This window comes from Piliocolobus tephrosceles, chromosome 8, assembly GCF_002776525.5.
Source record: "Piliocolobus tephrosceles isolate RC106 chromosome 8, ASM277652v3, whole genome shotgun sequence".
NCBI lineage: Eukaryota > Metazoa > Chordata > Mammalia > Primates > Cercopithecidae > Piliocolobus > Piliocolobus tephrosceles.
This window is the reverse complement of record NC_045441.1, coordinates 68409515-68422900: the sequence shown is the minus strand read 5'-3', so window position 1 is coordinate 68422900 and position 13386 is coordinate 68409515. Positions and strand designations below refer to the sequence as shown.

Genomic DNA, 13386 nt, shown 5'->3' with positions numbered 1-13386 from the left:
CTCAGCCTCCCGAGTACCTGGGACTACAGGAACCTACCACCACACCTGGCTAATTTTTTGTATTTTTAGTAGAGACAGGGTTTCACCATGTTAGCCAGGATTCTCTCGATGTCCTGACCTCATGATCCGCCCACCTCGGCCTCCCAAAGTGCTGGGATTACAGGCATGAGCCACTGCGCCCGGCCTTAATTTTTTTATAATGATGCCAAACCACCCTTAAAAAACCTGTGTCAGTTTATACCACCCAAATAGTGGATGATAATGCCTGTTCCCACAGTCCCTCCAGGTCTGGGTGTTATTCAACTTCTCTTTCTTTCTTTTGGTAAACAATGTTAATGGAGGAGATAATTTTTTATTATTATTTTACATTTGTATCTGTATACCTTCTGGACACTATACTAAAATCTACAATGTAAAATATATAGTAGTTTAATCTAAATGGTAGCTAATATAATCTCTGCAATATATCACCCAGTTATTCTTTTTCTACTTTTTCATGTTTTGATTTTAAAATTTAATTTTAACAGTTAAGTATCAAATTTTCCCTATGTATCACAATTTGTATGACTATTATCCTATTCTTGAACAATTAATGCCTTTCCAGGGCCTCACCAATATAGTCACATAGCAATGAACACCCTTATATGTGTGTTTTTTTTCTCCTTTTATGAATAATTTATTAAAGTAAGTGCCAGATAGTGATATTACTGGGACAATATCAATCTTTTTATTGCTCTTGATAAGAATTGTTAAATTGCTTTACATATATTAATTATCTTGATTTAGCCATTCCACAATGTATACCTATATCAAAACATCATATTATACACAATAAATATATACAATATGTATTTGTCAATTTAAAAACATGAATAGTTTTACAAAAGTGTTATATCAATTTTATGATCATCAAGAGTATCTTATTTTAACAGATTCTTGACTACTTTTCTGAAGTGTGGTATATTTATTATTTCAAATTTAATCCATATGTTTACTTTTATAAATTGCAATTTATAGATTATATACTCAGAGAAAGGTGATATATATATTATATTTTCCATGCTTAAAAACTGCTTACCTTGTAATGCTAACTGAAAGCAGCAGGATGCAGAATGAAGTATAACAATTATGTATACACCTTAACAACAGGTCATTTAATTTTCCTTTTTCTTTCCTAATTAATCAAAGTATTATACTGAGGCTGAATGTCTTCCTCATATTCTTAAGGTCAACAGATCTCTCTCTTCCTTTTAGAAAATTTATCAGTGGTGTGGTTCCTCGTGCAACAAGTATGAACGTCTGAAGGCAAACCAGGTAGCTACTGGCATTCGTTACAATGAAAGGAAAGGAAGGTCTGAACTAATTGTCGTGGAAGAAGGAAGTGAACCCTCAGAACTTATAAAGGTATTGTGACTCCTGTTGTTTGTTAAAGGGTTACCACTCCAACTCTGTGTGTGTGTGTGTGGGTGTGTGTGTGGGTGTGTGTGTGTGTGTAAGGCGGCAGGGTGGTGAAGAAGGGGAAAGAGATTCAACACATTTTTCAGTAGTGAGCCTAGCTACAATTAGCAAGAGGAAACAACAGGGTTAGCTAAGTGATGGAACTGGGAAAACAGAAAGTCATGACTTTCTCTCACTGTTGGTGTCACTATCAAAGGAAGCTCTGGCCCTATCGTCTATAGTATATGAGGAGATACAAATGAGTGACACTTCTGAAATTGACTATAGGAATGTATTTTGGAAGGAAGACAATATTAATAGTTCTTTCATCTATTCATCTGGGCTTCTCAGGGTTTTACTGTTTATTTGTTTGTTTGTTTGTTTGATTTTGAGACAGAGTCTCACTCTGTTGCCCAGGCTGGAGTGCAGTGGTGTGATCTCTGCTCACTGCAAGCTCCGCCTCCTGGGTTCACACCATTCTCCTGCCTCAGTTTCCCAAGTAGCTGGGACTACAGGTGCCCACCACCACACCCAGCTAATTTTTTGTATTTTTGGCAGAGACAGGGCTTCACAATGTTAGCCAGGATGGTCTTAAACTCCTGACCTCATGATCAGCTTGCCTCGGCCTCCCAAAGTGCTGGGATTACAGGCATGAGCCACTGCACCCAGCTTTCTCAGGTTTTTTTTCAAACACGGTGGTTTTCTTCAATTTTAAAATTAATAGTTGCAGGTTGAGTATCCCTTTTCCAAAGTGTATGGGACCAGAAGTGTTTCAGGGTTTGAATTTCCAGCAGTTTGGAAATATTTGTATATACAAAATGATACATCTTGGGGATGGGAGTCAAATCTAAACATGAAATTCATTTATGTTTCATATACACCTTACATGCACAGACTAAAGATAAATTTATACACTATTTTAAATAATTTTGCACCTGAAACAAAATGTGTGTTAAATACTTGTGGGTGGAATTTCTACTCATGACACAACATCAGGACTCAAAAAGTTTCAGACTTTGGAGTATTTCTAATTTCAGATGTTTGGATTAGGGATGCTAAACCTGTATTTCGTTAAAAGAATTAAATAAAATATTACACCAAGAGATTAAATATGCCAGTATTTAAAATATTTCAATCATTTTAAGCTAAGAATTACAGGCAACACATGTATGATTTTAAGGTAGTTCTTAAATTAATGTGAAAATTAAGGGTTCTTGGCTCTATAGACCTACATCATTTCCTTAACCATTATATGAATCTTAGGCATTTGGTTGTGACCAATCTTTGTCTTTTAGGAATATTGCAGTGACTACCTAAGTGTGTATATTGTATATATTCCTTTAAATAATATTATCAGTTAAGGAGCATAACTATATTGAGATGTCTTGATATGTATTCACAAATTAATTTCCATTTGTTCACACAACAAATATATTTATTGTACTCCTGCGATGTGCCAGGCACTAAATGTTTGCACCAGTTGCTACTTCCTTGTATGAGCACTGTGTTCCATTGTGACTTTACAGAGCCCTGTCAAAATCTATTGATACAATACCTTTTAGAAACTTCTGCATTTAATAGCAGTAAGTGGTATCTCTGAGTTTTCATTTCTCTGATTTCCTGGGATATTATATACATTTTCCTCCAGTAATTTTGGATTTGCATTTAAACCTATCTAAAGGCTATCTCATAAACATATTTTTAATATTTTTGATTTACAGATATTTAATGCAGTAGAGTTACATGGTCCAGTGATAGCCTAAATATCCAGTGATCAGAAATTATATGAAATAACTTTATATATTGTAATGTCTTTAAACGTTATTGCTTTAATAACATCCAGACACAGACTTTCACATTAATGATGTTTTGGAAATAATTTTAGTTCAGTGGGGAAAATTCTCATGGTATAATGCTAGAAGAAAAGGCAGAATATAAAATTTTATATGCAATATTATACTAATGTATAATATGTGTATATAGCTCTGTATTCATACATACGTATATACCTAGAAAAATATGCTAAAATATTACCAGTATTACATCTTGGGATGTGGCTGCTTGTTTTCTTCATTTGTCTTTGTTATAATTAACATATATGATTCATTTTATAATCAGAAAAAAAAGCCATTTAAAAAATTAAGAGGCCGGGCGCGGTGGCTCAAGCCTGTAATCCCAGCACTTTGGGAGGCCGAGACGGGCGGATCACGAGGTCAGGAGATCGAGACCATCCTGGCTAACACGGTGAAACCCCGTCTCTACTAGAAAATACAAAAAACTAGCCGGGCGAGGTGGCGGCGCCTGTAGTCCCAACTACCTGGGAGGCTGAGGCAGGAGAATGGCGTAAACCCGGGAGGCGGAGCTGGCAGTGAGCTGAGATCCGGCCACAGCACTGCAGCCTGGGTGACAGAGCGAGACTCTGTCTCAAAAACAAAAACAAAAAAAATTAAGATAAAAGTAGGGATAGTTTTACTGGGTTTTCACTGATTAGAATAACATAGCTAATAAATCAGACTTTGAAAAATATTCAAAACAAATTCTTGATCTTTTAAGTCCTCTGTTCTAGAGATGGGATCAACCATGTAAGTCTTCTAATTTGGCATATTTGGAAGCAAAAATCTATAAACAAGATGTATTTCTAGTTGACTGTAACCGCTTATCTCAATAGCTATGCTTGAATAGAAGCAGACTCCGGAACAGGACTCGCCCTGTGAAGTGTAAGAAGAGTGTTACATTAACTGTCAGACATCTCTGATGCTTCTCCAGGGTCACCCTTGGCCCAAACCAAGTCTCCTAACTACTCATTGTCTCTGATTCCTCATTTGCAAAGTGAAGGGTTAGACAAAAAGGCTTCTCTGGTCCCTTTAGGTTCTAATGAACTATGATTCTACCTTACCTCTTGGTCAGCAGCTGTGTTTAATTACCACTCATTTGCCACTTGTAGTCTGTTCCAGGAAGTGATGCTGCTGTGGCTGAGGGGCCTTGCTGTGCATGTACATATTTGGTGTCCTTGCTTATTGGATTTCATTCAACGTCTTGGAAAAGAAAGTGTAAACAGTCAATTAATACATTACACCATAAAATTAAAATAAGAAAATGCAAATGAAGAAAAACTGTGCAAAAATATAATTTGGCTTTTAAATATTAGTGATAAGGATAAAGAGATATAAAGCTTAGGATAAAATGTCGCATCTGTGTTTCCAAGACTTTTCAGTTTGGTTTTTAGAAAAATCCTACAAAGCACCCACTTTGTTTTCTTTCAATACATTCAGTGTCTATACTACATTTTATCTGACTGCTTTCACCCACACAATGAACTGAGATGAATTTACAGTGAAAACCTTTATTAGATAAGGGAAAAAAAAAGCATTCAGTGGGCTTTTTGTTTTTGGAAATGTAGTTTCGTAGTCTGATTACAAGAAAGAGTAATTATTTGATTTATTAATTGAGCACCTATAACAAATTTGTTTGACTTCTAGGCTTTCTTAGTGTTGTAATGATAAGGATAGAATACAAAAAGCTCATGAACTTGGTTGGGAAGAATTACAACTTTATTTTCACTAACCTCTTAACTGAAATATGGCCTTTCCTCCAATTGTGAAAGTAATAAGAAAATGTGAGTAGCGGGAACAGTACTGTGACTTTTCAGATCACATTATAGCTATTGTACACAACCTGAAAATATCATTTATGTTCATTGCTACTTGGTAATTATTATTGTTATTAGATCTTCTGCTCACTAGTATTTAATGAGTTAATGAAAAGCTCATATATTACTTTACCAAACTTTAAAATATATATATTTTGATATTTTAATGGTTGCATTTCAATATAATTTATTTCCATTATAATACTTTGTATCTTGTTTTATGCATTTAGCAAATATTTTTCTTAGAAGGGAACTAATAGGTTTCAGAAGTGTTCCAAATCAGTCTATAGCATGCACGCACACATGCACACACACACACACACACACACAGAGTATCCTCGTTTAAGATTTAAAAATGTCATTCTTTTTTCTGAGACTCTAGTGGAACTGTTGATTTTACTAGAGATGGAATCTGAAAATCTAAAAATGTTTCAAATATCTTTTAAATTTGACCATTTATTTATTTATTTATTTATTGAGCCAGAGTCTTGCACTGCCACCCAGTCTAGAGTGCAGTGGTACGGTCTCAACTCACCACAGCCTCCACCTCCCGGCTTCAAGTGATCCTCCTGCCTCAGCCTCCCAAGGAGCTGGGATTACAAGTGACCGCCACCACACCCAGCTAATTTTTTGCATTTTTAGTAGAAACAGGGTTTCACTATGTTGGCCAGGCTGGTCTCAAACTCCTGACCTCGTGATCTGCCAGCCTCGACCTCCCAAAGTGCTGAAGTTACAGGCGTGAGCCACTGCGCCCGGCCTAAATTTGACCTTTTAAATGATTCATTTCTAATGGGGTTCTTTTAAAATTATTAACTTTAAAAACTTTGAAAGCCTCTCTATGTGAAAGTTAGTAATGGCTTGAAAGCAAGCATATTTTAATCAATTAAATGAGCCTGTTTTCACTAGTCTGTATTCAGTGCTGAATTTTTTGAACTTGTCTAACACATTAAAGTGCTCAACACTGAAACTCAAACTTTTCTGAGTCTTTTGAAAAATTTGTCTTTAGTTTGAAGTATTTCAGCTATTGATCACACTATTTTCACACAGTTTTCATATGGCTTATCTCCAGGGTGACCACAAATTTATCCTCCAAAGCAAAGCACATTGTAGAGTAAAAGGGGGCACTGAGGAGACAGAACACAACCATCATTAACAAGACTGTGTGGGGAAACAGGATGTGTGCTCACTCCTTTCTGCATCTTTAGTACTTTTAAAAGCCTATGTGCCTACATAGGAAGACAATCTTGTATGTGGAAAAAACTAAACTCTGTAACTAAAGTCAGATTTTACTCTGAGCTTGTTTTTCCTGCAAATGTATTTACCATAAATGACTGCACATAAATTATGTAAAGTTTTTTTCGTGATCTTTCTTCTTTTCGTATTTAAAATAATCAGTGAATGTGAAGAAAAATTAAATATTTCACTAGCCTTAAGGTCCTAAACTTTATTCCTTGATTAATCATTTTGTACACATTAGGAGGAAAGCAAAAAAAAAAAAGAAAAGAAAAAAAACCCAAGGAAAAAAATATCTATATGTTTTATAGACTTTCATTAAGAAAAAAAACCAGCATCGGGTAGATATAAAAAGAATGAAGATGAAGAAGGGGCAAGTTGTTTGAAACAACAACAGTTTTTTTTATTCTGGAAAGACCTTTTAAATATAGTTTAATGAATTCGTTAAGCCTATAATCATTGTAAATGCTGGTGGTGAAATACTGGCAGTAAAAATACTACAGGGAGATGGTGGGCAGATGCTGTGTTGCTGAACTGTTGTTGAACTCTTGCTTTTATAAAAACGACTGTAAGGCTCTCTGGAAAGTCATACATGCAATGATTGTTTCAGATTTTTGACCTAAAAAAAAAAAAGAAAATCAGAATAACATATTATATCTTCATTAATAACTGTTTATCAAGTGCAGGGTTGGTTCCCAATGAAATCTGAAGACTCTGCTTACTTTATTGTCTGGTTGAGGAGATAAGCATGCACTAGAAAATAGTCAGACTAGAAAATAGTCAGAGTCCTCAGAGGCCAGAGCACGTGGTCTGAATGACACCACAATTTGTTGGAAGACTTCTCATGATGAAAATCCTATTTTGGACTATGATATTAGCATATAGTCTAGATTAACCTCCAAAGCTTCTCCCAAATTAGAAAATGTGTTGCTTTTGTTTTAATAAGTCATAATTCAAAGTATGAAAACAAAAGAATGTACTCAGCCATTCTCTTGGAAAGTTGATGGGATATTTACTCTATGCTGATCTGGCTGTGTTGTTAGTAAAAACTAGAGTTGAATAGTGAACATAGTTCTTAAATTATCTTTTAGAGATGTACTCTACAAAGCCTACTGAGGCAAAGAGTAAATTTTTAGCCACATTTCTTCAAAGTACTTTGCAAAATAAAATGTATATGTTATCAATACTAAGTTCCTTGAGGGCAGGCATTGCCTTTGTATTTGTGTAGCCCTCACAGCTCTAACTTATTGCTCACTCGTATTTGAATAATTAAGACAATTAACTGTGAAATATGTAGTTCCAGAAACTAAGTATGCTTGTTTTTCTGTTTTTTAGAGGATGATATTGCTTTAAAAATACCCCTGTTTTAGGTGATACTGTTGATGTAGACATAAACAAAGTTGTATGCTGATTAAAGCAAGTTTTAAGACCAACTAGATTTATATAGAAGGACAGTTGGTATTTAGAAAGGATAATTCAAATATTCTGCTCCTCTTCTTTTTTCAGGTGATAGTTACAGCCTCTCAAAAACAACGAACAAATCTTGAGCTTATTTATACTTAGTGCAATACTGTCCCACATATTAGGCAGATGGCATATACTCCAAGTGAAAGTACTTCACACAGTAGGAAACATGTAGCTAGTATCTAAAACTCTTCATCTGTGAATTAAAATGCATGTTACCTTACGTCCCTGTAAGGTCAGGTCATCACCCCTTTTAGAATCCAGCAGCCACAAAACTCCAATTCTTTTCTTGCCAGCACAGCATGTAACACTGCTGCCCGCTGGGCCTGGCGACCCTGATTGGCTGTTGCCTGCAATTTCAGTGCTGCCTCTTTCGGAACTCTTGGGGCCACCACTGCTCACTGTGGACTAAAGGTGAATTTGCTCCATGAACTCCAAGGAACTACACACATGTAGTGCTTTATTATTGAGTCTTCTAGTACATTTGTCTTATTCTTTCCCCAAACTTAGTATTAAAAGTCTGTGCACATTGCTAGTGCTTCCAAAGGTCTTACACAATTTAAATTTACAGAAATAGGAGTGATTTTTAAATTTTAATAATTTGATCATTGGAACATTCATACATTTCAGCATGCAAAGTAAAAGATTACCAAATCAAATTGGAACTTGGAAGCTTAGAATTTTGTCAGCATTCCTTAAAGTTTCTCTGTGGGAAATGTTTGTCCTAAGTTTACTGGACTTACATGGGTTTATATTTTAATATTTTAATGAAAATATAGTTGTACATTTAAATAAAGAATGATTGTTTTGAAAATGATACTATAGTGAAAGGAAAGAACTTTATTTCTGGGGCGTGATCTTTGATTAGATAAATCAATCATTCTCCATTTATCTTTGTAGGGTTGTATCGAATGAACCAAAGAAGTACTAGTAATTGAAATGGGGAGCTTTGTGAAAATCTCCCTCACGACCACTTTGGAACAGTATATATAGCATTTTTGAAAGCGTCTAAAGCTTTATAGGAAAATGGTCTAAATAAATATACAGCTAGGCTGATGGTGCATACCTGTAGTCCCAGCTATTTGGGAAGCTCTGGTGGGAGGATTGCTTGAGTCCAGGAGTTCAAGGATGCTGTGAACTATGATCATGCCTGTAAATAGCCACTGCACTCCAGCCTGGGCAACAGAAAGTGACCCTGTCTCTTAAAACAAAAAAAAAAGTGAAGGTTGCTCTATGGGTTTGTAATACCCACACAAAAAAATAATTCATTAAACTATTTTTCTGTTGCTCTCCTATTTTTTTTTTTTTTTTTTTTTTTTTTTAGTTCTAGTTGAAACTCTGTACTTTGTAAGAATGGAAATTTGAGTTGTCTGAAATATCAGTTGGGTCTAAATACTTGTGTGTTTTCCAAGTAGTTTTAGCTTCCTTGTTTATACCACTTTTATTTTGCTAGGAATTTTTGTAAGTCCTCGGGAAATTGAACAATGTCTTAAATATTTTGGAATCTCTCTTTCATGTAGCATGGTGCCTGACACATAGGCACTGCTCATCAAGTATTTGTCATTTGACTGAAATAATATTATTATGAGAGTCATTGGGAAAGAGCAGGTCCATTTACCAGCTTACCATTCAAAGATTCTTAAGTTAAAGGGAGCAAATATATTTGCAACCCTTTCTAAATTAGTCCTGAGGCTACACTGCAGATAGAGAAGAGATGAACTATCAGAAATACAAGCAAGTGGGAATCTTTCCCTTTCTCCTCTTTGTTGCATTGTAATTAATGCATTTTCTCCATTTTGCTTTACTGCAATAATACTTAGTACACTCCTGAAATCCAAAGTATTACAGTGATAAGGAGCACCTGCCCCAAGGTTGCGATGCTCTCTAGAACACTATAGTTGCTCTAGCTATTTAGATCTACCATGTATTGATGACTTACTGTTTGCCAGGCAATGTTTAAGACCCTATTCATTTGTTGTTATTTAATTTAATTAATTTGTTGCCTGGATTTCTAGTATTGAATATGGATACCCATTTTGCTCCTCATCAGTTCATCCAGTGGGGGAAGTTGAAATGTTCTGAACAAAGATTAGAAATTCATATAGTAACAGCTTATCATATGCTGCAATAAAGTAATAACATTTCATGTAATCTCCCCCTTTGTCACACCAAAAGTCATCATGAAGACTTGTAACCTTACAGATAAGTTACCACTGTTATGTAATCAATCCAAATTAACACCATTTGGCAATCATCTCTGAATGAGGTAATTTTCCCTTTAGCTTGCAGCTGAAGTGAGGGAATATCAATAGACTCTGTAAACAGGATAATGCAGTTCCAAGACAGATGGATTTAATGGGTAGGACAGGGGAGAGGGATGGATCTTTGCCCCAAAAGGTGTGTATCTCAATTGATAAGCTAATATAAATATTGAACTATAATGGCAGTTTCTATTCTATCCTTTTAGTGTTCCACTTGTCACAATAGTGATAATATAAAACAAAAAACAAAACAAAACAAAACAAAACTAACAGACTGTATTTTTTCAGTAATTTCAGGTCAAGTTCATCTTATCCTTTGTGTTAAGAATCAGCCAAACCCAGAAATAAAAAGGCCAGGTCTCTGATTCAGTGATTCATGATTTCTTGCATTCATGTAGTAAATTAGTCTTTAGTTATATAATAATAAACAATATTTACTTTATATCAGTTTCCTCTTACATATCGTGCTTAGAGTTAGCCAAGCCCAGATACGAAAATGTCACATCTGCAAGATTCAGCAATTCACACCTCCTTAGTATGTATTTGATATTAAGCATTTGTTTAATATCATGAGGAAATATGCTCACGTATTGCAAAGAGGTTCCTAAAATGGTGACCACCTGGATTGTGCTTCCTAATACTGTTTTTCCAGAGCCTAGAATCGCAGAGTGTTGGAACTGGGTTATATTGACAGCACTTGTATAAACTAGTGTTATTGTGTTAGAATTGCTATTATGTTTGCAAGGGTATCTAGTGCATCACAATTTTTAGAATTACATTATTTTGAAAACAGTACATGTAATAATATATTTATTTAAAAGACTTTAAAGTGACTCTGTAAGAAAAGGATGGTTTGTTCGTGTAAATACAGTATTCTGCTCAGTGGAAACCAATAGGAAATTCTCAGTGTCAGATATCCCATAATGTACTAATCATGAAAAAGGTACTAACATGCTGCTAAAATATATTAGTATATGTATGTAAACAAAAAAAACTTCATAGAAATATGTTGGTAGTGAAGTCATAAACCATGTATCACAGAGAAATTAAATATTAATGCTCTATTGCAATGAATAAACTAAAAAGCAATCTGCTATCGAAAATACATCTCAACAATGTCTGATAGAGTGCATGTAGAAAAGACAAATATGCTGATTAAAAACAGTTTTGAATCAAGGAGCAAATGCTCTACGATTGCGTTGTAATATTCACTGTTATGGAACACTATTGTTAGGGGAGGGCATGACTTCTCTCATCTTGTGTTCTATAAGGGTAAATGTAGATGGTAGGCTGAACTTTCTGTTCCTTCCTTAATCTTTTTGTTACATTTTCTTGATAACATACAAGTGCTTCTTATTATTAACACAGGAATTAAATAATCTAGGAAATGGATTTTAATTGCTGCAAAAGAGCTAACAACTACTACCCTGACAAACGTTCAGTGCTAACCCCAGAAGAGGCAGTCTTCTGTGGGCTTTACAGGATTTAATTCTTACAACACTTACTATGAAATGGAAACATTTTTTATTTCCTGTCTATGTTGTGGTCCTCCAACAGATGACTCTGAGACAAGGACTTGGGGGCAGGTTGTTATTTGAAAGATGATCCTGAAAGCACCAAGTAGGAGTAAAGTGAGACAACATTTTGTTAACAGATGTCTTACTGCAGTGAGCAACTGGGGCTGAGTCTCAAAGAGACCCTCAGGCGTTAGCCCTCAGAAGGCTGAGTGGTTGCTGGGTCTAGCCAGTAACTCCCATCTCTCATTGCCTGAGCATTGCTCCTTGGTTCTTAATGCCCCAAAACCTTCAGTCTGCCTTGTATTTGGACACAGTACAGCTCCATGGCTAGATAATGCCACCAGATAGAAAGCAAAAGACTTTGAGCTTTAAGACACTATAGACAGCTCCATGGCCAGAAGATGCCACCATGTAGAGAACAGAAGACTTAGAGGTTTAAGACACTATCTACAAATGACCTCTAAGTTAGATCAAGGTGATATGGGCAAAGCATCTACTACATCCTTATTTTACAGATGAGGAAACGGAGTCATAGATAGGCTATGTAACTTGCTCAAGTAGAAATAAGAATAAGAAATCTGTGGATTGGCTGGGCGCGGTGGTTCACGCCTATAATCCCAGCACTTTGGGAGATCGAGACGGGCGGATCACGGGGTCGGGAGATCGAGACCACCCTGGCTAACACGTTGAAACCCTGTCTCTGCTAAAAATACAAAAATTAGCCAGGCGCGGTGGCAGGCGCCTGTAGTCCCAGCTACTTGGGAGGCTGAGGCAAGAGAATGGCATGAACCCAGGAGGCAGAGCTTGCAGTAAGTGGAGATCACACCACTGCACTCCAGCCTGGGTGACAGAGCAAGACTCTGTCTCCAAAAAAAAAAAGAAAAGAAATCTGTGGATCACACCCAAGCAGTCTTTCTTACAGACAACATGATCTTAAACATACAGAGCAAGGGAAATCCCAACTGCTGCGAAGTTATTTTACAACTTCAAAAACTTTGGCAGAAATTTTTGATAATTGTGCCTCATTTTATATATTCCATATATTACTAGTTTTAATAGCACAGTGTTTGTACTCAGTGGACTGGTGATATGGTTTAGCTCTATGTCCCCACCCAAATCTCATCTGTAATTGTAATCCCCACACATCAAGGGAGGGACCTGGTGGGAGGTGATTAGATCATGGTGGCAGTTTCCACCATATTGTTCTCTTGATGCTGAGGGAGTTCTCATGAGATCTGATGGTTTTAAAGGTGGTAGTTTTTTCCTGTGTGCTCCCTCTCTCTCTCCTGCTACCATGTAAGATGTGCCTTGCTTCCCCTTCACCTTCCACCATGATTGTAAGTTTCCTGAGGCATTCCCAGTCATGCGGAATGGTGAGTCAATTAAACCTTTTTTCCTCATTAATTACCCAGTATCAGGTATTTCTTTATAGCAGTGCGAAAACTGACTAATTCAACTGGCTTACCCCTTTGTTTTATATCTCTTACCATTAGCATTCACCCCTTCATCCAAACTACAGAGGCATTAGGTTCAGGGTAATTGGGGTACACATTTTTTTTGGAAAGAATATATCTTTTCTTAATGTACAGCATAGAAGGAATGCAGATATTTTTAAGTGCCTCAGAGTACCTGAAAAGCCATTTTTGAGTTTGCTCAGTTAAAATTTCATACTTGGAAATTTTCTGGATTATGTAGATAAAAAAGTTTTCTCAACTCCCTTGCCTTTGAAACAAAATTTAGCCAAACTGAATTAAAAGTCATATATAAATCAGGTTTATGTACCTTCTCCTCAAAGGATGAGATAAAATTAAACAAGTTCACATAA

The 13386-nt window shown here is 35.9% G+C and overlaps 1 protein-coding gene across 1 annotated transcript in view; it reads left to right on the top strand.

The window, feature by feature from the left end:
• The window catches only part of SCIN (scinderin), an 84746-nt gene that overhangs the window by 33320 nt on the left and 38040 nt on the right, over positions 1-13386 (top strand). Inside the window, exon 4 of the mRNA XM_023225679.2 lies at positions 1255-1404. Coding sequence (XP_023081447.1) covers positions 1255-1404 — 150 coding nt within the window. The remainder of the gene's footprint in view (positions 1-1254; positions 1405-13386) is intronic.